Source organism: Ipomoea nil, unplaced genomic scaffold (genome assembly GCF_001879475.1).
Source record: "Ipomoea nil cultivar Tokyo-kokei standard unplaced genomic scaffold, Asagao_1.1 scaffold2480, whole genome shotgun sequence".
NCBI classification, from domain to species: Eukaryota; Viridiplantae; Streptophyta; class Magnoliopsida; order Solanales; family Convolvulaceae; genus Ipomoea; species Ipomoea nil.
Genome location: NW_017618908.1, coordinates 6329192 through 6356183, shown reverse-complemented (window position 1 = coordinate 6356183; position 26992 = coordinate 6329192). Strand labels below are relative to the sequence as shown.

General features: G+C 33.9%; 2 protein-coding genes, 1 long non-coding RNA gene and 2 other non-coding genes across 7 annotated transcripts; 4 read left to right on the top strand and 1 right to left on the bottom strand.

Moving 5' to 3' along the window:
- The first annotated feature begins 10370 nt into the window (after positions 1–10370).
- TRNAK-CUU lies at positions 10371–10443 on the top strand. The gene has a single exon. It is a non-coding gene; the product is annotated as a tRNA-Lys (tRNA).
- A 97-nt stretch (positions 10444–10540) lies between these two features.
- On the top strand, positions 10541–10622 carry TRNAS-CGA. Its single transcript has one exon. It is a non-coding gene; the product is annotated as a tRNA-Ser (tRNA).
- A 2677-nt stretch (positions 10623–13299) lies between these two features.
- On the top strand, positions 13300–25674 carry LOC109153300 (F-box/FBD/LRR-repeat protein At1g13570-like). 2 transcript variants are annotated; one of them, XM_019301191.1, is made up of 5 exons: positions 13300–13303; positions 13649–13655; positions 24071–24864; positions 24955–25116; positions 25255–25674. In XM_019301191.1, exons 3-5 carry the CDS (start codon positions 24073–24075, stop codon positions 25540–25542), a joined length of 1242 nt encoding a protein of 413 aa, XP_019156736.1. In that variant the 5' UTR covers positions 13300–13303; positions 13649–13655; positions 24071–24072; the 3' UTR covers positions 25543–25674. The 2 variants fall into 2 exon arrangements, with proteins under 2 accessions (XP_019156736.1, XP_019156735.1); XM_019301190.1 differs by lacking the exons at positions 13300–13303; positions 13649–13655 and adding an exon at positions 23611–23702 and having other exon boundaries at positions 24052–24864.
- On the top strand, positions 15907–21627 carry LOC109153301 (mediator of RNA polymerase II transcription subunit 9). 2 transcript variants are annotated; one of them, XM_019301193.1, is made up of 6 exons: positions 15907–16287; positions 16371–16433; positions 16574–16654; positions 17007–17065; positions 17180–17260; positions 20484–20520. In XM_019301193.1, exons 1-5 carry the CDS (start codon positions 16015–16017, stop codon positions 17235–17237), a joined length of 534 nt encoding a protein of 177 aa, XP_019156738.1. In that variant the 5' UTR covers positions 15907–16014; the 3' UTR covers positions 17238–17260; positions 20484–20520. The 2 variants fall into 2 exon arrangements, with proteins under 2 accessions (XP_019156738.1, XP_019156737.1); XM_019301192.1 differs by lacking the exon at positions 20484–20520 and adding an exon at positions 21093–21627 and having other exon boundaries at positions 15908–16287.
- A 697-nt stretch (positions 25675–26371) lies between the features above and the next one.
- LOC109152852 lies at positions 26372–26678 on the bottom strand. The gene is made up of 2 exons (XR_002049424.1): positions 26609–26678; positions 26372–26526 (listed from the first exon to the last, which is right to left on the bottom strand). It is a non-coding gene; the product is annotated as an uncharacterized LOC109152852 (long non-coding RNA).
- Between the last annotated feature and the right edge of the window lie 314 nt (positions 26679–26992).

Here is a 26992-nt window from a genome sequence, read left to right as displayed (position 1 = left end):
CGTAGCACTGTGCGCCGCGCGCCTCCCAAAACGACGTCGTTTTGGGGTCGTTTTGGGAGGCGTGGTAGGAAGTTGCTATGATTATGTGTATTTGTTCACACAATTATGTGTATTTGTTCATACAGTTATGTACATTTTTTATACAATTATGTACATTCTTTTTATACAATTATGTACATCCGAACCAGAAAATTTGTGTGTATTATGTTAAGAGTTGATGTGTATTATGTTAAAAGTTTATGTTTATTATGTATTATGTTAGATTATGTGTATTATCTTTTAAAAAGAGTATATATATTTTGTTATATAATTATGTACATTCATGTATACAATTATGTGTATTCTAGTATAACATTATGTACATTTTTGAACAACGGATTTTTTTAAAGAAAAAATTACTGCCATTCACTGGGACGGAAAATTTCAAAAAAAAAAAAAAAAATTAAAACGACGTCGTTTTACATCTGGACGCACAGTGCAACGCGCGTCGTGGTGTAGGATATAAATTGCCGTTGTTTCACGCCTAGGGGCCATTAATTATAGCCCAATTGTAGATTTGGTTTGAAAGATCTTCACTTTTCTAATTTATATTCTCGACCATAGTCCCAACTTCCAACTTCCAAGTGGCGTAATTTTATATTAAGCCCTTAACAATGATGTCATATGTTTAATACTTCGTAACATTTATAAATACTACGTTCATAATATCTGTTTTATATAAATTAATATATTTAAATCTTAATGTACATAAATATTAAATTGTATGTACATTATATCTATTATTTTTGTTTACTTTGTAATATATTTATAATATATTCATTTTATATTTTCATATAAAAAAAAGCTTAATTTACATAAAATTACATTACAGGTGCATCATTTTTAATAATATCTATCTTATATTATGTTTATAATATTTATTCTATATGATCATAAATTTAAACCTTAATTTACATAAACACTAATTAAATTGTAGGTACATCTCTAGTTCAACTCACTCTATAGTAGGTTTATAATCTTTCTTCTATATATTCATAAAACAAAATTCAATATACATAAACATTACATTGTAGGGGGGGAGGGGGTAAGGCGGTAATTTGAAAGATCGCAATTAGATCATTTTAAGGATATATTCTTTATACATTAATTTTCTTTGTATAAAAAGGAAAAGATAAAATAAATGTAAATTGGAAAAAAATTTAAGGAGGAGAAATAATGATGCCTTAGGTGCATGTGAAAACATGTACTGGTCCATTATATAATTATTGCAAATTTACATCCAACTTAGATAGACTAATAACTCAATTAAATATGTATGATGTATCATTGAGAAACTAATTAAACACCACACTTTTCTTTTTATAAAACTTGATTTTACTATAATACCTCTTAATATTAAAATTCGTATATCAACCTCCTCCAACGCCATGCGACATGGTTTTGTGAGCTAAGGTTTTTAAAAAAAAAAAAAAAGAAAAAAAAAGAGGGAGCTAAGGTTTAAATTAGCGTAAGTTGAGAAAACTAATGTATATAAAAAAAATCGTATATCAAGGAAAACAGAGACCAACAAAATTGTTAAGGCCCAAAGGATTGAAAATGCACAAATTTGACATAGTTGAGTATCAAAAAATTTTATTTTTTTGAATGCATCATTAAATAAAAACAATGGGAATAAAAAATATTAACTATTTCATAAAATGTGGTCATGTCATTCTTTGAATACCTACAAGCCCGAAGGCGGATCACCAATCCTAATTGCCATCTAATCAGCATAGAAGTTAGCTACACAAAGGGATGAGCTAGTCCTTAAACATTTACATGTAATTCTCATTTGTCAACCATCCAATAGTTATATAGTGGACCATAGTAAAGTGTTTATAGTGTAATGTTAGAAATACAAATGATGTACATTTAATGTAGTGTTTATATATATTTTTTAAAATTTAAGTTTATGAATATATATAGAACATATATTATAAACATAATACATAATAATGTTATTGAATATAATGAATTAATTAACAATTAATATCAATGTTACAGAACACGTTAGGCGCTCCCTAGGCGCTGATTTTTTATTATTTAAAAAAAATAAACTAAAAATTGTAAAATTCACTAATAAAACATAAGGTTCCTCTAGTTTTTTCTTACAAATTATTTACGTAAGTAGTTGTAAAATTGTTCAAAATATTGTTGAAACCATCTAAATACATTAAAAAAAAAAAACTAAAATTAAGAGCAAAGGAATCATTTTTTTGAGAAATTAGAGAGCCAAAATTGAACTTTTCACACTTTACAACGCAAAAAATAATAATAATAAAATTAAAAATAAACGCCGGTTCAGCCGGCTAGGCGGCCGCAGAGGATGCCGATTCCAGCCTTCATTGCGGCGACCGCTGGACGCCTAGGCGCGATTTTTGCAACATTGATTAATATCAGACAACATTGTTTTGTATCAAAGTTAACCACAAATCCACTCCTAATTGCCACCTAATTTATGTTCACAAGTCACAACATGTGACGCCCCAACAATCCCAACAACTCCCGATCAACAAGCAAAATACATAACATGTGACTCAATTAATCTTCATATTTTCACTTGAGTTCTACTATATATACTTCGAAATCTTACTTTTTTAAATTTACTTCATGGTGTGGGTATACTAATAGGTCATTTTCTTCATATGAACCCTTATAAAAGTGTTTATATCAATATAGAAGTAAAAATTGGGATTTATTTGTGGACACGGATGATTGGAGCTTGTGTGGCTCTCATTCAATCTGCATACTATATAATGCCATTCCTCCTGCCATTTCAATCTATCATCACAAACTCAAAATTTTCCTTCTTCTCCTCCTCCTTTTCCCCTATCTGCAATAATTCTTGGAAATAATTTTTGTTAGCTTATTACCATTATACTAAATGATATCATCACATTTCTCATGAAGCTGAATGACAATGTGAATCCACATGCTCTCCAACTTTCACTTCCATACCTACCCGTCCTTCATTGATAGACTTTTATTTAGTGTTATTTGGCGACTTAAATATATAATGTGACATTTTTACCACTTTGGTTGGATTACACTTGTTTTTTGCTACGCAATATCTTGGGTGGCTAAAACAAACTAGGTAAAAGTCTAGGAGAAGTGTAATTCAATCAAATGGTAAAAAATTTCACAATATATATTCAAGTGGCCAAATAAAACTAAGTAAAAGTCCATCAATATAATGAGTATTGTGGATTCACATTCTGATTCATCTTCACGAGAAATGTTGTATCATGGATTGCGGAATGCGGTGTATTAGAAATGGAAAAGGGAAAGAATGGAATGCCATTTTTGTTATTTCATAGCTCTTTTGAGTTCATATAATCTTCTGTTGGGGAAAATTGCAACGTCAACGCGCGATCTGGAAGCCTTTTAAGAAGCACGGACACTACGGATGTATGGTAGAAAGAAAATCTGTGCCGTGTTATAATAACACTACCTTAAAAGCGTTATTTGCCCGGTAACGGTGCAGTTAGAACCCTGGCACGCTTTCGACAGGCTACACAGACCTACTACGGATAGCTTGCACTAGCAATCACATAAGCGAACCTCACTATTGCTCAGACTTGAACATGCAAGCACGGAATTATATATTATAATATATATTATATAATATAATATATATTAGTGATGAAGAAGGAAGAATGAAGAAGAATATGTTTCTTCTTGGTGTGTTTTAGACAAAGGAGGGCTGCCCCTTTTATAGTACAGGACTAAGAGACATTTAAGCAGCCACATCCACACACTTAGCACAATTCATGCTTGTCACATAATTATGTCCGAAAATGATGTCCTTTGAATGGACTATTTCCAACAATCCCCCACACATTCAAAGCAGAAGGCTAGGAGGCAACAATGTCTGAGCAATACAAATGAGTTGATCTTAATGTCAGTGTTTGAGAACTTGAACTGACACGTAGTGACACTGAGTAATTTTCTTCCCGGGAGTGATGTGAATCTTGAACTCACCGGTTAGATAAATTTTGAACTCGAATGCACACACCAACTCAAAAGGCAGGTCCTACAAAAGTCAAACTCTTTGACTTCTTACGAACACCCTTAGTATTAAGGAATGTTACGTCTGTCTCAAATATAGACTTCTACTATACCCTGTCAAAGTCTATCACAACATAAACTTTTAACTCTGACAAGTCTTACAACATTATAGACTTTACGTCTTGTGAAGTCCATCTCAATACAGACTTTTAACTCTATCAGGTCTATCTCGGTATAGACCACCATTAAAGGCTTATAGAGTAGTTAAAGACATAAATCAGTTGTAAGTCTTTTCTTTCTATCACAGGCACTGTTATTGGCAACGCAAATGACAGTTTGTGAATCACAATGTGGTGAAGGTGTTGGACACCCCCACAATTACACGGTTATCACCATGTTTCTTAGCCACTCAGCTTCTTGGGATAACCCCATTATCTTTCATAAGAGGCGGTTAGCCCTTTTCTACTCAAGTTAGGGGTCTCTTTAGGTCTATCTCAACATAGACCATGGTAGCCCTTTTCCACCCAAGTTAGGGATCTCTTTAGGTCTATCTCAACATAGACCATCCCAATTGAGTATAAGAGGCTAAACTTCCAATGTGGGACAACATGGATAGGCAAAAGGAAGCCTTTCATTTTAAATGCTCCCAACAATCCCCCACCATTAAAGGGACTTAGGCTGATGCTGTCATTGCCTGACAACGATCAAAACAAATTTTCATGCCAGTGTATAAAACTTGAACTGTCATATAGTGACATTAAGTACTTCTCTAAACGGGAGTGAATTTGATCTTGAACTCATCGAATAGACAAAGTTTGAACTTAACGCACTTAATTTGCTTTGGTCGCTTTAAAATATGTGAGGTCATACTCTTGACCCTGAGATATCCCCTGTTAGGTCTATTCTAGGATAGACCTTCAACTCTGTCAAGTCTACCTCAACGCAGACCACCATGACTGGCTACAGAGTATCTATGGGCACCACGAGCACTTTGTACTCATGTCATTATGCGGTGAATTCATTAGGTTTGTCTCAACAAAACCACCCTTTCTCAAAGAGTTATGAATTCATTAAGAGTTGTAGCTCAACCTCACATGCGGTGAATTCATTAAGTTTGTCTCAACAAAACCACCCTTTCTCAACGAGTTATGAATTCATTAAGAGCTGTAGCTCAACCTCACAGGTACACACACTGTCGGAATGATCAACTAGTGTACTATTTTGTAACTCTTTTCATGGTTTCGTTTGACCACAGAAGTGGGATCCACCACGAATTCATTACCACTTGGACTTTAAGTCCTTCCAATGAGTCAACGACTAATCCTCATAATTAGCCCTCAAGTAAGTTGATTCTCTTGACCAAACTTACATGCCCTTTGACGAGTACTTCGTTTACTCGTAAATAATCCCTTGAGATTTTCATGTTTAACATGACACATTCTCTTTCATCATTATTCTCAATACCACAGAGAAACTTTTGATGAAAATATATGGAGTTTATTACCCCCACAATGCAACACTTACAAATAATTTTGTCAAATGTATTTGATCTCTTACCCAGATTGATCTTTGGTGCCCAACATTAGCTCCTTTGTAGACTGAGTTTTGCCGACTTGCTTTGTGGAGCATTATAGAAGCTTCGCACTCTGCCTGATACATGCTCAACAGTTGATATTTCAACAAACTTGGTTATCTCAATTATCACAATTACCCTTTAACTAGGAATTATAGGTATTTCAATATGACTCAACCAAGAGTTTAAATAATATATATATAAATGCTCATTGTTAGTAAGCCATAGAAATAATGTTGTTCACATGCTACATGAAGTTGAACAATATAATCACAAATTTCACATCATATTCTTATAAGAAATTAATCTCATACACAAGGAATATGTTCGAGTTCGTATTTATTCGGAATATCTCTCAACAATGAGACTTCAGAGTTGCCACTAGCACAATTTTTTCCTTCCCTTAAGGAATTTAAAACTCATATAAAGCATTCATAGGGTGCAGATCAATATTGCAGTACTTCAACAACTTCTATTGCAAGACTTTGATTGTATTAGCAACATATGAAAGTCAATCTCATTTCAGGTAAAGATCAAGTGGCGCTCTAACTAGCCTGCATGATCAACACCCTACTTCTTAAAAACTCCCAGGTCGAGTGGTGAAACCGAAGTTTACTTAAAAACCATCTTCCTAGACAGAGTGTTCAAGAATGATGACTTTTCCATGTTCTCACTAAATTACAATTGAAGCCTATGATATATGCTCTTATTTTTATACAAATAATTTTAGTAAAAAGTTTGAGCAATATCTATGCACGAATTATTTCAATCAATGTCATTAGTATTCAAAATACTAAAGAAATAAGTACTACTAAGTAATCAAAATCTAGACAGCTCAACTAGAATTCATGTACTACGATAACCATACTTCATGCGAACCCTTAGAACTAGAGCAAACATAGTTACTCAAAATAACTATTTATTTAAAGAGACTCAATACTCATCTTGCTCTGTCAGATTGACTTTTGCTAGTTTTGCCCTTGTGATGGTAGCACTGGTGTGCTCGGTGTCCTTGTTTTCTGCACGTAAAACACCTTCCTTTAAACTTCTTTATTTTTCTACTCCTTTCATTGTAGACGGTTCTGACACTTTGACTTTCAGTTCCATTGGCACCGTACTTTTCTGACAGTGATTCCCAAATGACTTTTGCCGAATCTTGTTTGACATAGATGTCGAACAAATCGTCATTCATTTGTGACAGCAGGTATCCTCTGGCTGCCGCATTGTCATTTCTAAATTGAATCAGAGTTACACCCGGTTCTTGACCCGGAATGTAATCTATTTCAGGACTGCTTTCTCTCGATTCTTCACCCGGAGTGTAATCAGGTTCATGATTACATTTTGTAGCACCAAATGGAGAGAACACTGCTGTAATTTTTCCCATCAAGCGCGGTGATTTTTGATAGATGCGGTATGACAGAAGGTGCCATAATGCTAAAGGTTGACTGTTGCACAATAACGCTTTTAACTGTTGGGGAAAATTGCAACGTCAACGCGCGATCTGGAAGCCTTTTAAGAAGCACGGACACTACGGATGTATGGTAGAAAGAAAATCTGTGCCGTGTTATAATAACACTACCTTAAAAGCGTTATTTGCCCGGTAACGGTGCAGTTAGAACCCTGGCACGCTTTCGACAGGCCACACAGACCTACTACGGATAGCTTGCACTAGCAATCACGTAGGCGAACCTCACTATTGCTCAGACTTGAACATGCAAGCACGGAATTATATATTATAATATATATTATATAATATAATATATATTAGTGATGAAGAAGGAAGAATGAAGAAGAATATGTTTCTTCTTGGTGTGTTTTAGACAAAGGAGGGCTGCCCCTTTTATAGTACATGACTAAGAGACATTTAAGCAGCCACATCCACACACTTAGCACAATTCATGCTTGCCACATAATTATGTCCGAAAATGATGTCCTTTTAATGGACTATTTCCAACATCTTCATCTTTTTTATATAAGCAAACATATACTCCGTATATGAGAGCCAATAACGCATCTACTGAGATCCTCCCATATGGAAGTTCAACCATCTGAGCACAAGGCGTTTCAACTTACTTTATTATATTATAAATAATAAATAATTTACTATTTTAAGTAATTTAATTATTATTTTTTAGATGTGACTCGCAACAAATTGTATAACAAACTAACAAGTTATTTTCTCTTTTCATAAACCAATTTTAATATACATACTTTCTTTTCACAAAACAAACTTACAAACCTTAATAAAATACATTATCTTACATAATTTCCCCATTGAAATTAAAGAATCCAACAAAATGAAGCTATTTGGGTGGTCTGTTAAACAACGTTGACAGGATCATGGGGCTTGACGGAGGGAGCGGCAGAAACAGAGGGCGGCGCAGCAGAGCCGGGAGGCGGCGTCGGAACTCCGAAGACTTGGGCGTTGGTGCGGAGATCTTGGCGGCCTCTGGCTCTCCCCAGAAAGTAACACCCAAAGCCCAGCAGAATTGAGAAGAGAATGAAGGGGAGAGATATGACCACCACCATTCCCATCTTGATCGGCAGTTAAGCTAAGCTCCAAATCTGGAATTGGAAAGAGAGAATTGATGAATTAAAGGAGTGGGAATGGGGATCGGGGGTTTAGTTATCGGTTCTCTGGAAAGTTAAAGTCATTTGAGGAGTTTCAGAATTTAAAGATGCTTGCTTGGATCTGATTCATCATTCATGGCGGCTTAACGTTCAAGTTTCCAACGGATACCTTTGTCAAGCTGTACGCTTGTGCCCACTAATCATGTGATCTTTGTCTTTCTTTTTTTTTTTTTTTGAAGAGGTGTTAAAAATTATCACCAACTTAACTGACTAGTTCAGTAAATAGTATTTACGAGAAAATATTAAAATTTGAATGTCGATAGCAATAGTGTAGGAGTTAGGACTCTCTATGTCTAAAGTAGACAGATTTCTTGTGTACTGAGTTAGTGAGTCACTTTACATTCTCTCAAATGTTTTGTTGAGACCTTAAGATTAGGGATTCGACCTTTTTGAGAGAATTGAGTTAAAATTAGTTATAATTTAATTATTTGTAATATTTATATGATTAGTTCATAAAATTTATATATTTATAAAGAAATTAAAAATAGAGCAAATTACACTTTTGGTCCTGTGACTATAGAGGGTGTGTTAATTTGGGTACGTGACTTTTAAAACTAACAATTTAGTCCTTTAACTATCATTTTTTTAGCAGATTTGGTCCTCCCGGCCAAATTGACAGTGGAATTTGACCGGAAAGACGTTCGACTTTTTAAATCAAATATTGGTGGGGGTAATTCGGTCTTTTTAATTGTTGAACCGAATTACCCCCACCAATATTTGATTCAAAAAGTCGAACGTCTTTCCGGCCAAATTCCACCGGCAATTTGGCCGGGATGACCAAATCTGCTAAAAAAATGATAGTTAAAGGACTAAATTGTTAGTTTTAAAAGTCACGTACCCAAATTAACACACCCCCTATAGTCACAGGACCAAAAGTGTAATTTGCTCTTAAAAATATACGAAAGTATTAAATAAGATATAGAAAAGAAGGAAGAAGAAAAATCTAATTGATCAATAAATAACATAAAAGATAAAGGCCTTGTTTGGTAAATTGTTAGTCTATCAGTCAATTTTGACTTATTTGATCACTATTAATTGTTTGATTTAGTTAAAAATAAGCGTTTAGTTAATTAGGTTTTTGCAACTTTAAAATGTTAAAATTCAAAAAGCTTACTACAAGCAACTTTTTCAAATTATAAACAGCTATCAGCTAATAGCTAATTTACTAAACACTTTTCTACAATCAGCTAATGTTATCAATTAGTTATATCATCTAATTAACCCAATCAACTAGCCATTTACCAAACAGAGCCAAAATGAGTGAGGGGTAATCCCAACGGAATTGGTTCAATTGTTGAATTGATAACTATAGGTTTAATAACTTTATTTTTTTTTTATTTGAGTCAATCAATTGGTTTATACCTTATTGAAAAAATATATATTATTTATTATTATAGCATGTCATAAAGTATAAACTTAATAATTATTCAACAAGAAAAATGTAATCTTTTGATGCTGAGTTTTTTTCTTCTTCTTTCTTTTTTTTTTTTTTTTTTTTTTTTTTTTTTTGAAAACCCATTTTTTTCGATTTTGAGTTGGGCACTTTTGTACTTATAGCTTTTATCTGCGTTGTAAAATTGTGCGTTTAGTCCTCAATGCTAAGATTTAGTCATTTGCCAAGATGTATCTTATCTATTCCTTCAACTGTTCTCTAATAAAATCTAAATTGGAATGTCAAGACAAACAAGAGTTGTTAGGGATTAGTGTTTAGTTGAAGAAAGCATACGAAAATGTTTATGGCAAGGAAAAAAAAAATGCAGACAACTAAAATGTGATGTTATAAAGAGGACAATAAAGGATTAAAATGTGTAGCGATATTCATATGGTGTGGATAAGTCGATAAGATAACGAGAGTCTCTTTCAATTTAATCAGAAGTCTCGAGTTCATTGTTTAGGAATGCATTTAAGGAATGTTATGTCACCCTTTGAAATTCTATCCGACACAAACATATCAATCGCAACATGTGATGGGGTCAATAGTTTAATGGCAGACCTATGCAATACGCGCCCCCAAACACATAATCGGTTTTCCACTTTTCCACACACCTTTCAATATAGGGAGAGCAATGTAGACTTTTTTCTAAGATTATTTATATTATTTGTAGTTAATTATCAACCAGCCCGTCTAGCTCAGTTGGTAGAGCGCAAGGCTCTTAACCTTGTGGTCGTGGGTTCGAGCCCCACGGTGGGCGTTTATCGACCATCGCTGATGGTTCTTTTCCCTTGCAGGCTGTCTTTGATGTATGTACAGAGTATTAGATTGATTTTAGCAGAGCCAATTTCCATCTTGTCAATATGTCCGAGTGGTTAAGGAGATAGACTCGAAATCTATTGGGCTTTGCCTGCGCAGGTTCGAATCCTGCTGTTGACGATTTTTATACTGTATGAATTAGGTAGTTTAAGTGAGTGTTGCAAAGGTGCTGGTTGGCCTCTAATTCTTCGACATTTGTAATCAACAGAAGACACATTGAATACTTCGTCCTTAAAAAAAATGGTTATTTTTAACGAAACAACCATACATTATTCACACTTTATATGTTTTAAGTTAATATTAACCACTAAAATATTAAATAATTTACCATTATTAAGCATTCAAAAAATTAAAAAAAAATTGTTTAATTTTTAAAATACAAAATACAAGGGCACCTAGGCAGTGATATAAAATAAAAAATACACGGGCGCCTAGGAGACAATAAATCACCGCCTAAGTATCTTAGGTGCTAGGCTCCCCCGATTAATTTTATTACCAATGAAGCTTTATTAATTTTTACACAAATTGCACAAATTTGACATAATTGAGTATCAAATTTTTTTTTAAAAAAATACATCAAAAAGGAGGAAAAAAGAATATACAATTATTAACTACTCCGTACTTCATAAAACATGGTCATGTTATTTTCACGTATTTAGCAACCAACAACGAACATATGTATCTAATATGGAAAGGACCTTGAACACCTACAAACTCAAATGTCAATCACCATCTCTAATTGTCATATAATAAGTATAAAAGTTAGTTTCGCAACCGTCAACAAAGATGGATCCTCTAACAATTACTAGTCCAATTATTGATCACCAATATTAACTGTCATCTAATCAATATAGAGATTAACTTCACAACATATGTGACACAACTTACAACCCAACTCCTCTTGTTTCCCGGCCAATAGGCAAAGGATTGTGCTAAACCCCCTTGCATTTGTCACTCACACAAACTCTCTTCTAATGTGTTATTTTGTAATGAGTTGAAATTGAAATAAAAATAATAATAAAAAAGAAAAATTAATTGCAAAAAAATAACCACATTAGGGAGTGAAAAAATTTGTGTGATTTTTGTAAGGGAGAGAAGCATTTTCCCATGCAAAATATTAATAAACCAAAAACCAATATAACAAGTACTTTTTCCCTCATTTGGATCAATCCGATACAAATGGGAATTATTATGAATATGATATAGGCTTAAATGTGTCTCTTATAGTTAGGACATACTCAGATACGAGCTATTATACTATAGACCAGGGTCAGGTGGACCGTGGTCCTAAACGACGTATAAATTGTGTACTTTTAGTATTGAAATTGTAAACTTCTAGAATATAAATTGTATTTCTAAGTCAAAACACATAACAACTGTAGAAATAAATTTGTGAATACAATACATAATCATCAAATCCTAATATGTTACTATTGTGTGACTGCAGTATTTAAAATGAACTTGTGAATACAAAACAATGTAATCAATTACATATATATATATATATATATATATATATATATATATATATATATATATATATATATATATATATATATATATAGAATTACAATCATATAGGAACCCATCTTTAGGTAGGAACGTAAGAACTAATCTTATTCTTTTATCAAGATAAATCAATGGTCCATATTTTAAGTATTTTTAGTATGTTATTTTACGCTAGAGGATTTTATTAAAGACAATTAGGGGTAGTTTTGGCATTGCAACAACAAATCAAAGGATGCACCCGCATAATACTCGATTTTTCCTCTCTATCAAACGCTAATTTCAAACTCACTTGGACTCCTTCGCATGGTCGACTGCTGCACGCCCTTTCCGCCGTCCTCTCTCTCGTTTCTTTGCTTCAAGTTCTCTGGGAGATGACCGGAGTTGGTGGCCGGAATCCCAAGTGCTCTGGTCCGGTGGCAAGTGCGTCCGTTCGGGGTAGGTTTTTTATTTTATTTTATTTTTATTTATTTTTTATTTTTGCATTTTGCACTGGTTGCAGTATTTGCCGTGTTGTTGTTGTTTTTGTTTTTTTTGTTTTTGTTTTTTTTTTTTGTTCTGATTTTGGTATTCGTCTATTATGGGGTGTGGTTGTGTAGTTGTATAGGGTGTGGGGCTGTGTGGGTTTGGGGTTGTGTTCATGACGGTGGCTATGGTTTTTTTGTTTTTTTGTTTTTTTTTTTTTTTTGGAGATTTTGGCTTGTTTTAGGTATTTCTCGTGTTTTTTTTTTTTAAGTTTTTGCCTGATGAGAACATTTGGAAGCCACCGTATTTCCGTCATTTTTTTTTACGTATTTCCGACTTATTTTTAATTTTGTTTTGTTCCTTTTTTTCAGTTTGCCGGCAACTGTTGGTGGTTTTATTATATTGCTTCCTGTTGGTTTTATTCTGTTTCTTCACAGAATGGAATCAGTTTTTAATATCCCCACCTATACAAAAAATAAAGTGGATATACCATCCAGATTCTAGGCTGATTGCATAAAATATCTAGCTAGTATCCCACATTTGATCCCACATTTGATTCCATGAACCACATATTTATACAATTATATCATTCGTTTCATCTGCATGTACTACACTACTACACAGTCAGCTTGTATGTTATTTTAGTTTGGAGGTTCCATTAAAATCTTTCTATGTTATTTTAGTTTATATAGTTTATAGTTTATTAACTGTTGGTTATGGCTAGAAATAAGCACCAACAATTGAAATAGAATCATTGTTCCCTCCCTTCATCTACTTTAATTTGTGCACATAATGACACACATAGATCAACAGAATGGTACCTGCTTGATGTGTAAGTATATGGTGTGCACTTGGGTAACATTGTGTGTGCCATTATGTACGTGTAAAGTTATTGTGTCTATGAATAGGAGTAAAACAAGTGGTGTGCATATGGGTTACATCGTGTGTACCATCATGTGCACAATTACTGTGTGAACTCTGGGAATATGACTCTGTTTATTTTTGATCATTTTTTCTATCTTCATGCTTAGGCTTTGTTCGCTTATTTTGTGTTATTGTTGTAATGAATTGTTCAGGGGAGCAGCCTCATGTTGAGGTTGGTGGGCAGTCAGGGATGCTAGCTACGGATGGTGGCCATGCTCGGTGTAAGAGGCCTCTAGCATGACGTAGCCAAGAACATCCGTAGCGCAGTTGAATACCATGAGGCGGATTAACAATGTTGATCAGTACTTTACTTTAGTTCACTTGGGTAAATTTATGTATTCTGATTATGATATTCGATAGCTAATCCTTGGTTGATTTACACTTTTAATTTGTTTTTCGTTTGTTCATCCAAACGCTCCTTGCGTACGTTATGGCACTCTCATGTTCTATGTTATGGCACCGTCATTGTGACCCAAGTGCACACAGAAGTGTAAAACATCATCATGGTTTGCGTGTATTCAATATATTTGAATTTGTGCATATAATGGCACACATAGATCAACAGAAGTGCACGCCAGTTCAAGGTCAAAATAGTTCTACACATTATAGCACACACAAATCCACATAAGTGTTGCTCTTTCCGTATGTTATGGCACACTCATATTCTACGTTATGGCTACGTCATTCTTATGCAAGTGCACAAAGAAGTGTATAACACCATCATGGTTTTCGTGTATTCAATCTATTACAATTTTAACATATAATGGCACACAATGATTAATATTAGTGCACGCCAGTACAAGACCAAAATAATTTTACACATTATGGCACACCCATATCAACATAAGTGCACGCGAGAACATGGTCCAACTAATACTACACATTATGGCACACATGGTGTAACACACATGCATACCAACTTCTTGTTTGCCTTTTCCTGTAGAAACTCAGCACGCCTAGTATGGCACACACTGGAAATCCAAGTGCACACCATAGTGCATCACCTCATATGCATCCTAGTTTTTTAGGCTACAATATATCAGTACCACTTCACACTTTGGCACACACAGTATAACTTAGGGGCACACCAACTTCAGTTTCGTCTTTCCAATCGTTATCAGTCTGTATGTTATGGCACAACCATTTTCACGAAAGTGCACACCACATGAGAAATGCATTTCGTAATCAATTAAACAAACTTCTCATATTTTCAAAATGCCCATAATAGCGTCTAGGAGAAATGGATACAAAAAGGAGAGTTTTGAAGCTCTCAAATAACCACTAAAGAAGAGTTTTTAAGCTCTAAAAACATTAGGACCGATCGAGGTGCATGAGCTCTAGGCTTACGTGGCCATTGTGACACATTCATTATCCCGTAAGTGCACACACGAAATTCAAAACTACAGAGAATGGGATGTGTGAATGTACACAGGGTCCTGTGGCCTGTGCGGCACACTCATTACCCCGTACGAACTAGGTGGATGTGGCAGGAGGACTTGTGCACTTTGGTGGCGCATGTGCCATTATATGCACAATTCGTGTGTGTATGAAAAGACGGTTAACATTGGAGTGTGCACTTAGATTGTGTTGTTTGTGCCGAATTAGTAACCAAAGAATTCCCGAGATTCGAATTCATGGTAAAGATAATGTTGTGCACTCGGGTTATTCAGTGTGTTCCGTCAAGTATAGGCCAGTTTGCAAAAATTCCAAATTATGGTAGGTTACTGTACAGACCACTATGGGATCAATATCCCCTACCAAGTTAGAGTGACAACACAACACAACATCACTTTTCAACCAATTCTTGGCTTCCACATTACAGTACGAATGGATGTATCCAATTTTATTCCCACGGGAAGTTCGCATATGTATATGGGATCAAATATTAGTGTTAAATTCACGGTCGTTGCTTTCCATCCTTCACCAGCGGTCGTCGATGATTGGTGGTCTGCGTCTATCTCGGAAGTCAGACGAACGGCGGACGTCCTTCGTTGTCGGAAATCGAATCACAAAACAATTGGAGTCCTTCCCTAGTCATCCTAAAATCTTGGAAAGAATCTAAATATAATATTTGATTTTATAATTGATAATTGGACAAAATTACAATACTATCCTTTGTAATTAATTATGTTTAAGATGCACATAAACATGTTAATTCATCTAGACCATTGATTAAGAAAATTTGAAGGGATTGGATTAGTTCTTAAGTTCCTACCTAACAAAGGGTTCTTACTTGAAGCTTCCCCTATATATATATATATATATATATATATATATATATATATATATATATATATATATATATTAACATTGTATATTCGTAGCATATAAATTGTAAATTTTAAAAAAATAAATTGTGAATATTTAAATCCGGATCCATATTATAAAGTAGATTCGAGTACACAGAATAGACTCGGACACCTAATGGTCTAAAAAAAAAAATGAAAATAAAATTATTAATAGAATTTGACAAAAAATGTCCTTGAAAGTGAAAGACCCAAGCATATCGAGACGCAGTGAGTACTTATTTTCGCGAGAGGCTTCATTCGGCCAATCTCTCATCTGCATCTCTAAAATTTGTACTGGCAAACGAACACAAAAATTAAAGCTGCTAAAAATGGATCCCTATGGAGGCGGAAGCTGGACGATGATCCCTAACATCCAGACTAACAGCAACCCTTCTACCCCCTCCAATCAGGATCATCTCTTTCTCCAACAGCAGCAGCAGCAACAACAACAGTTCAATCAACAACAACAACATCTATATCAGCAGCAGCAGCAGCAGCAATTTCAGCAACAGCAGATGCAATCGCCGCCGCAGCAGCACACGCCGCCGCCTCCGCCGCCGCAGCAGCATCAGTCACTCGCCTCTCACTTTCATCTCATACAGGTTCGTATCCGAGACCTAGATTTTTATGTGCTGGTGTTATGAATCGTAATATATGATATGATTCCTATGTTTTTCCCGTGTAGCTGGTGGAGAATTTAGCGGATGCTATCGAAAACGGGACTCGTGATCAGCATTCCGATGCACTGGTTTATTCTTGTCTCGTTTTATTCTTCATTCATTTTTTTTTTAAATAGAAAAAATCTCTATAGAATACTCCGTGATGGCGTTTTATTTGTTCATAAAGTTTAATGGCTCTCGCTTAACAGAAATCTGTGTTTTTGATAAGGTTAATGAATTGAAAAACCAATTCGATAAGTGCCAATCGCTGCTCAACTCAATTTCAGCCTCAATTAGCTCTAAATCCATGGTAATTTCCTTGTCTAATATGGAGTATATGATAACTCTCGTAATTTCAAATTTGTCTGTAGAATGTAGCAAGTAGGAACCAGCCACCCTCACGAAAGGCCACCCAAAGAAATGGAAAAATTTCCTCTTTTCGACATTGATTTGTTTTGTGGTAGTGATATCATAAGTGTGAGATTGCTTTCTGTGGCACTAATACCAGAACACTATTGTTGATAATTTTATAGTCATTTCCATATGAAGTTTACTTAGACAACCACAGTTTTTTTTTTTTTTTTTTTTTTTTTTTTTGAGTAAGTTGACAATTTTAAAACAAGAAAACTTAAATGTTTCCGTTCTGTTTGGTTTTTCAACAGACAGTTGAGGGACAGAGGCAGAAACTGACTGAAGCTGAACAATTATCAAATCAACGAAGGTGTGCACATTGTATTATAGGATTTAATTTATTCACTATCATTTGGTTTTTAAATGTCATTTCTGTAATGACTTCTGGTGGTGAACATGAACATCCTTTCGTATTTAATTTCAGGGAGCTTATCTCCAAGTACAAAACCTCAGTTGAAGAGCTCATCAAGTCTGAACTATGACTGCTGTTCAAATTGTTGTTGAGGTAAGGCTAGCTTCTCAATAATGAATGCTCTTACCTATTTCATAATCTGCCTGGAAAGAATGTAATTGCAAGGCATATTTTGTCGGACTTTAAATGCATTATTGATTAAGAATGACATATTAACATGTCAGCCTACTGCATAGAAATGTAGAAAAGAGTCAGCATACCAGTTCGCTCCAACATTTTTGGTTTGACTAGTCTTTATCCTATAGATTTCATTCAGACCTGTGTACCAAAAAGGGTATTGGCCCTGTTTGGTAAAAAATTGGCCTATAGGCCAATTTTGGCTTATTTGACCACTATTAATTGTTTGATTTAGTTAAAATATTAATATAAATGTTTGGTTAATTAGCTTTTTGCAACTCTAAAAGGCTAAAATTAAAAAAGCTACTCCTAGCAACTTTTTCAATTAGCTTTTTGAGAAAAGAAATTATACCAAACAGCTATCAGCAAACAGCTAATTTACCAAACACTTTTCTACAATCAGCTAATGTTATCAACTATTTATACCCTCTAATTAACACAATCAGCTAACAGCTATCAGCTAACAGCCATTTTACCAAACAGGGCCATAGTTTTCTTTATTTTGTTTTGTTTTAAAATGTTTTCTACTTTCTTCTTTGCTGATTTTAATTTTCTGCAAGGCCGTTAATCTGTATTAATGTTTTGAGTGCCATAAACATTGAATATACATAACAACATATATGACTCCTATAAAGCAATTAACTAGTAAATATGTTATGTTCACGGGCAAGATGGAGATCATTAGAAGTGGAGGGTGGTTTGACAGCTTACGGCTTGATTTTAATGAATATTGAAGTGTTTTTGTTTGCAAAAAAAGAGGGGTGGGGGAGGAAGAATAGTGAAAATAACTCGAAGTTTTTTAGAATTATCCTTCTCCTTGATTTTTGGCTTAATTCTGCTGTGTTTTATTAGCAAAGAAATCCCACCTTATATAGAAAGATTTACATGCATTCAACCATCATAAAAATGAACAAGAATAATAACCAAAATTACCAAGCAATTGTAAAGGAAATAGAATAAAATTCAAACTGCCAATCAATCAGAATAATTGAGAGAATCAATCTTGCTTTATTTTCCTTGATTTCCTGTGTCATATCATCACTCCCCTTTGCAACCAAATGTATAGACCTGTGCATAAACCAAACAATTCAATGAGACTTTAAAAGTAACACAAATGGCAAGATTGAAACAAATCCTTGTCAATAGGGATACTCAAAGAGCTATACACCACAGGAAAAATAATAAACAAACAAATAAAGAATAGATAAGAGAGTATACATCATTTAGGGCAGTAGCATATGTTTCAGCATTGAGTTGTCCAGAAACTGTTATGAACTAGATTCAGTTTTTGGGATTTTGTTCACTGGAGAATTCGTAGGTTCTTTGGAGTTTGGAATCTGTTAGGGAAACAAGCCCTTACATGAGCATTAATACATACATCATCAGAAGATCAAACAAAGCAGACAAAAAGGTTTACATGATTACTTTTGGGGTTGGATAAGAAACTATTAAAGATTTTGGAGAGGTTTGCCAGAGAAGGAAGGCTTGCCGGAGTAGAGTGGTTGCACGCCTCAGAGAAGGAGAAGGAGGTTCGCTGGTGGCCATGCCTTGCGCCTCTATGCGAATATCTCAGCATAGCAATAAACATAAAAAGCAATTGAGAGTGGAAAAGAGAGGGGGAAAACATGCCTGCCCTAGCATTCTCCGGGGAAGGGATGCTTGCTGGAGTAGTTGCTCACCTTGGAGTAGGAGAAGGTGGTTTGCTGGTGCCCTAGCCTTAGTGCCTCTGTGTGATTTCGTGCCCTAGCTGCAGTCGCCTTTGTGCGATTTCTCAGCAAAACAAAAAAATAAAAAATAAAAAGCAAAAGAAAGAGGGGAAACAGGCCTAAAACATAACTGGTAGGATTCGATCTCATAACCTCAGGATATTGTTCACCTGCATTTTTCATTTCTCCATTTGGAGAATTGTGTTTGTGAGTTCTCTAAAAACAAAGAAAAGTGGAGAGATGGAGAGAGTTACAAATTTGGAGAATTGAGTTTAATGAACAAGTTCCATTTTTCAATTTTCTAATTCTCCAATTTCCTTTTTTTTTTTTTTTTAGTTGGAAAATTCTCCACTTACTAAACAACCCCTTGTCCTCAAGCTTGAATCGGAAATATGGAATGGTATGCTATAAGGTGTCTTTAGTTCAATTCGTGTGTATTCCACTTTGTCATCAAAGCCTAGCATGTATAGTTGTTTGCAATGATGGCCTTTTACCTATGGGTCGTCACAATTATTACACTTGCTCATTTTCTCCATTCCAACATTTCTTTCGGTGAGAAATGCTTAATGTGTTGGAGCTTGGAAGGTGGTTGTTGTTTTACCATTATAATATTGCTAGATGGATACTGGCCCATAGGAGACTGGGGTCGTGGTGTCAGATTGCCCAACAACTGCATTTTGTGGGTGTAGTCACGGGCTACATTGATCGCTTCATCTAAAATCATGTGGGTTTAAATCTTTTGACATCGATCTAGAAAATCTATGCTTGCCGTGGATAAGCCTACCTCTTGGTCAATATTGGACTTCATTCATTCTTGCCAGCATCATTTGGAAATCATCAATGTATTCCTCGAGGGGCCTGCCACTTTGTTTTAGTTTGGTCAATTCCCCAAAAGGATTTAGGCTTCAAGGCGGCCTGAAGTGAAGTGTACACAAAACTTTGGGCCTGAAGTGAAGTGTACACAAAACTTTGGAGGTTTGCTACAAGAATTGCTGGGCATTTTGAACCCATTTGGTGTAGACAGTCATGTGGTAGGTCACTAGGTTGGTGTGAGGAGATGGGCGCTCCCGCTGGCAAAGTAGGTGGTAAAATGATTGATGAAGTTTCCAAAGGTGATGGCTGGTTAACAAAGTTTTCACCATTTTGATGATATGACAGAAGAAGTCAAGGAAAATAAAGCAAGATTGATTCTCTCAATAATTTTGATTGATTGAACCGTTATTTCCTTTACATTTTTTTGGTAATTTTGGTTATTGGTTATTATTCCTTTCCATTTTTATGATTGTTTTGGACCAAGTCTGCTATGGCCTCCATTTTTGTAGTGATGTTTGTATGGACTGGACGACAATTTGGAGCATCCTGGCATCGGCTTGTACTGTTTTGATATTGCCTATGTTGATGCCTGGTAATGGAACCAAATGTTATGTCCACAGGCAAAAGCTTGCGTCAACAGGGATCACTGTGGAAGTGGAGGGAGGGGGAAAAGAACTTGAAATTTGTGAGAGTTTTCCTTCTTAATTTGGTTTCATTCTATTGTGTTTTATTAGCAATGAAATCCTTAGTTATATAGAAGGATTTACACGCAATCAACAATCATAAAAATAGAAAGGAATAAAAACCAAAATTAACAAAAAATAGTGAAGGCAAAAGAATAATATTCGAACTGCCAATCAATCAGAATTATTGAGAGAATCAATCTTGCTTTATTTTCCTTGATTTCCTGTGTCATATCAAAATACTCAACCCGACATGTAACTATGTAAGATTTCTTCATCATGCCAGGGTCTAGGGAGTAGGAAGGGAGGATCTAAGCAACCTTAAATTTGTTTTCAGAGAGGTTGTTTCCATGGCTTACTTCCATCATGTAATGGTCAACTAGCAAACATTTGGTTAATGCTCAATAGGTTATAATACAAATAAGATGACTGTTTGGCAATAATGCTCTTCCATGTATTTTGTGTTGTTGTGTTGCTATGAACAATACAGAATATACGCTTTCCTTTGCAGTTTCTTTCTACTGAAAAGTTGGCCTCTTTTTACAGGTTTAGATTAATATATCATCCTAGCAAGTTATGGGAATAGCAGCCAGCAGTTGCAATGATATTCTGAATGTAGTCAAGAAAGAAAGTTGCTGTTTCTGCCTTCTGTAATTTGCTGTGCAGTTGTTTTTGGAGACATCAAATGGTGACACCTGACAAACACAATTTTTCTTAACTTTGAATGCTATTGTAGATTTGTGCCAGATCCTAGCGAACAAATTCCAAAAAAAAAAAGTGGTTTCTCAAAAAATGGCTCCCTCAAGGTCAGTCCTGATCGTTGCAGAAATAGTTTTGAGTAACGTTTTTTTCTGCATTATACTAGATATCCTCCTAGATTAGGATATATATCACAAGTTCTCCTTTTTATCTGGTTTCATGTCATATTAAAATGTGTTCATTTCAACTGAATAAAAGTTTACATTGATAGTAGGATCCTCGACATTCTTCCCATTTTCTTCCTCATTTGTTTAGAACAAGAAATGCCCTTTAAGATTTTTCGTGCTTGAATGACGATAATACATTCTCTAAGGTTTATTTATAACGGTGGGTCGTGTTTTAGTATTTTGTGTTTCATGAACGTTGCAAAAATCGGCTTAGTCGCCCTTAGGCCGATGTAGAAGCCCGTTTAGGTAGTCATCTAACTAGTTGACTGAGTTGACCAACTTTTTTTTCCTTTATGTGCTGATGTTGCCTTTGTCAGAGTTTACATCATCGTAGTCGCTCGTTGGCCATTGCTTGGCTGCCCATTGTCGCAGTTGTAGCATGATCGCCTTTGTAGAGCTCTTCGTTTTATCGGATGGTTGAATTTCCTATTTCCTTTGCATCAAAGTCATTGTTACAACTCGTTATCACTGTTTGAAAGTCATCTACTCATTGTGGTTGATGAAGTTGAAGAGAGATAATTTATTCGGTCGACTCGGGTCTATTTGAGTTTAAAGATACACAATTTATGTTCATAATTTACCTATTAAAAATTCACAATTCGTGATAACTTTTTTTTTTTTCACAAATTCTTAAAACTTAAAACACAATTTATATGTTAGATGTTTACAATTACAGTACTAAAAATACATAATTTAGGACTAGGGTACACCTTGCAAAGTGGACCTTGTTTATGGTATAACAACTGGCAATGTTTCATTGGTGGAAATATGAAATTTTTTGGACTTCAAATTTGAGTTAGATTTTTAGCAATCGTTATGCTATGGACCCGTGTCCAACATGCAATATGGACACGGTAACGGTGCCGTTAAAGGCAGCGTTATCTTCCACCATTTTTTTTTTTTTTTTAATTTCAGACTACTTTGTTATAGGAGCATATGTTCATAATTTTATTACTATTATGTTCATAATTGTAAGTTCATAATGTCAGAGCTCTGTGTTCATAATTTCATAATTGTACATTCATAATTGCATAACTGTACATTCATAATTCCGTAACTGTACATTCATAATTCAATAACTGTAAATTCATAATTTTCGAAACTCTATGTTCACAATTTTAGAGCTTTGTATTCATAATTTTATATTATATGTTCATAATTGTAAATTCATAATGTCAGAGCTCTGTGTTCATAATTCCATAACTTACATTCATAATTCCATAACTGTATAATCATAATTCCATAACTGTACATTCATAATTCGAATAACGCCGTTAATGGCAAGACAAAATCAATTTTATTTTTTTTTACTGAAAGGCCGTGTTTTCCCGTAAAACGACGTCGTTTTGGACTCGTGTCCACATCATAATTTGCCGATTTTTAGCCTTTGTAGAGTTAAATTTTGGAACTTAAAATTAGGATTAAATTTTTAATCATTGGAGAATAAGGCTAGTCTTTTAAGTTATGGGCCAGGGTTAGACTTAAATGTTTTATCAAATGTAATTAAAAACACATTATAAATTTGAAAATGTAGAACTATGATTTAGATTTTTAAAATAAGTATTTATTTCAAAAAAAAAAGTATTTATTTATTATAATTTATCAACGTATACTATAAAATTGTATTATCTATAAATTTATTTGATACTATAACTATCAAAAATTGTACTTTTAAAATAATAATAAATAATTATCTTTTAAAGATTTTAATATAAGAAGAATAATATTTTTGTTTTATAATAATTTTACAATATGATTTTTATTTTTATTATTAATATTAGAAATTAATTGTGTTATCATATAATAATTCTCTACCTTTAAAAAAAAAAAAATTCTCTAAAGAGATAATTATAATTATATTAATTAATTTGGCAATAATACATGTAAATTTAATAAAAATCTTAACTAAAAATTATTTGTGATAAAAAAAAAAGTTAAAATAAATATTTCAATCGAATAGAAAATCACTAACTAAAAAGAGTACTAATCAAATCAAATCAAATCAAATCAAATCAAATAATCAAATGGCCATTTACTCTAAATTTAAATTCCTAAATCCTGAATAGTCGAGGACTATAGGTCAACAGTCAACACTCAAATTCTGAAACTTAAATCTATAAATTCCTAAATCCTAATCCTAAAATCTAAATTCTAAAATCCCTAGCGACCAGAAGAACGACTGAGCGACTCAGCCAAACACTTTGACGACGCTGAGAATCTGCGAATTTGGGTAAATTTTCTTCTTTGTTGAAATCTATGGAACGCTGTGTCGTGGTGTAGGGATGTTGAAGTTGCATCTTTCAATAATTTGATTTCATTTCTGTGCTTTATAAATTTGAATCCTGTCCTCTCGTTCATAGTCTCTTGCACACGAGTATATTGTGAATAACATCTAAGTGGAATCATTCTTGTTATAGGTATGTTCCATGCATATATATATTTTTTAATTTGCAGATTAAATTTGTGGTTTAAATGTTGTTATAGGTCTACAGAATTTGAATGCCAAAAATAGGCTTGTTTTGAATTCATATTATAGAACTGTGTTCTGATGTCTTTGTTTTTCAATTTGTGTTTGTTAGAACGAGTTATCTGGATTATATATGGCAGGAAAAGACAGAATTAGTGAACTCCCCTTGGGTATACTTGACAATATTTTGGGATTTTTGCCGATTCAAGATGCTGCTAGAACTGCAATTTTATCTTCCTTCTGGAAGGATATCTGGCTTAGTCTGACAAAGCTCAACTTTGGTTATGGTTTCATTAATTATATACGTCTTAAGTATGCTGAAGGTGGGAAGTTGCAACTCCTTATTTTTGATGTAATCTACAAAATTCTCATGCGGCACAGTGGACCTATTCACAAAATTGTCTTAGACTTTTCTGAAGAAGAATTTGAATTCAATTTCAATGAAGAATTTGATCTTGAGGATATACCTAATTTGTCGAACAACTTGAAACAGTGGTTTCTTCTTCTCACCCAGAATGGTGTTGAAGAAATTGACATTTCTGCTTCTGTAGAAGCACAATGCCGGGTGCCGAATTGCATATTTTCTTGCCCAACACTGAAGAGATTGAAACTTTCTACTGTCCCTCTTGAACTAATAAATTGTGTACTTCCGAATGTTACATCACTTTGTCTTGACTGCGTTGACTTTGAGCCTACAAATCGTAGGGATTATGTTTATCATCTTCCTATGCTTGAGGATCTCTCATTTGTCTATTGCTATGGCATATTTGATTTTAACATTGTTGCACCAAAACTTGGTAGTTTGAAAATCGACCTGCCCGAGTGTTTTTGTTATGATTTCAAAGAATTTGGTGTTCTGCCGGCTAGCTTGGACTTGAGATCTATATCAAGTCTTGATTTGGGTTGTGAAACTTGTTGCTTTGAGGTAAATTGGCCACTCTTTTTTTGTTTAATTCTGTTTTTATAAAATGTTTTTTTAGGAACTGATCTAATTGTCTTTCTCTTGATTTCCAAGACGATTATTGGAAAACTTACTAGAGTGGGACATGCACCTGCACTAAACATTGAACTCCTTAAGCTAGCTATATATCCGCCATATAATATAAATAATTTTGCATTCATACATCTGCTGCGAGCATGCCCAAAATTATGCGAACTTGATATATGCCATCTAGAGGTAATCTTCATTTATATATATATGGATCCACTGTTCCATAAAATTCTGATTGATTACATTATTGTTGCATTTCTTAATGCAAATTTGTTATGTAAATTATGAACTGCTTGCTTATTTATTTTTATGTTCCGTTATTAGTTTTTGAAGTTAAATCCAGAGGATTTTGTGCTTATGGAGGAACTCAGCAGTGTGGCTCGAACACTGAAAATGCTTCGCACTTTGAAGTTTAGCCATTTTAATGGGTGGAGGTCTGAAATGCAGTCTATTAAGGTGTTCCTTGCTTACTTTCCAGGAATTGAGAAGGTTGTCATTGTTCGACGTCAGATTCGCTATGACAATGATAAAGAATTTAAAATTATGCAAGAACTTTTACGTTTCCCTCGAGCCTCTACAAAAGCAGAAATTTTTTACATAAAGGAATCTTAATTTTATGTTGTTTCCTTAGTACGTAAGTTCTGTATTGTGTAATGGTTTGTGAGAATGCTTATTAGGTTTGAATATACTATCACAAGTGTAGTTGGGTTTATGGTGAATTAATTGTTTGTTCCCGGTATTATAGGGACAAAACACCATACATTTTTGGTAAGGAAAATGCTATGTGTATACCCATATTTTTACTCCCACACACAAAAGTTTGATGTATACTTGTATTGTGATTCACGTGAAAAAAGTAACTTATCAAAGCCATCTACATTATGGAGTAAAATTGAGGGAGTAAAATTTAAAAGTACATATAATTATGGCTTATGGAGTAATGGAGGGCCATTTTATATTAAATACAGTGGGCTCCAACTAAGCCTTAAGTCGGACTTAAGGGTGTAAACAAATTGAATCGAGTCAAATATCTTACTATTTGATTCGAATTCGATTAAATTAATGAATATTTGTATTCATTTAATATTCAAATTTCAAATTTGATTCGTATTTTTTTTTTTTGAAAGCTACTAGCTCTATTACATTGTAGTATGTTAATTTGATTCGTATTTGATAACTCAAATATTCGAATTCAAATTACCTAATTTAATTTTATTTTTTTTCAAATTCTCCAATAAATTAAGATAAAATATAATAAAAATGTAAATTTAAATAGTATAAAGTTTTATATTAATATACTAATCAAGAATTACATTAGAATAGCAACAAAGAGTCAATCATCAAATTCATAAATTAAATACTAGAATAAGAATCTTAAGTTTACATTATGCTTCAACATCAACCAAAAAAAAAAAAAAAAAATCAATCAAATCAAATCCATAAATTTACATTATGCTTCAACATCAACCAAAAAAAAAAAAAAATCAATCAAATCAAATCCATAAATTAAGTACTACAATGACAACCACAACTACACTTCAACTATCATCCAAACCGTCATGCTTTCAATATCACATCAACGGGTTCTTCTTCCTCCTACAATTAAAAAAAAATTAAAGTTAAAATTATTATCATTCAATCAATAAGATATACGAAATTACTATAAAGTAAAATTTACATGTGTCATAATAGGCTTATTGATCCCATGAAGTTGACGAACTCAATCTGCTCCACAACAAAAAATGGATGAGATTTTATCTGTTTAATTCATTACTTTGTTTTTGGGCTGGTTACCAAACTGAGGCACAAAGTCTAAGCTTGTTTGTCACCCTTATTCGGTTTGATGAGGTATGCGTGCTTTTATGTTCCATGAAATCTAAGCTTTAACTTTTTGTTGTGCTAATCTGCTGTACTTCATATAAAATGACAGGAGAAAATATAGTCAAATGTAATCATAGTTTTATTTAATTAAAATCTGTGGCAAGTTCTTATTCACTCTTTTGACAAATCTCCTGTTCAAGTTGGGTAATAATGTCTACTGTAAAATCTCCCTGTTGGAATT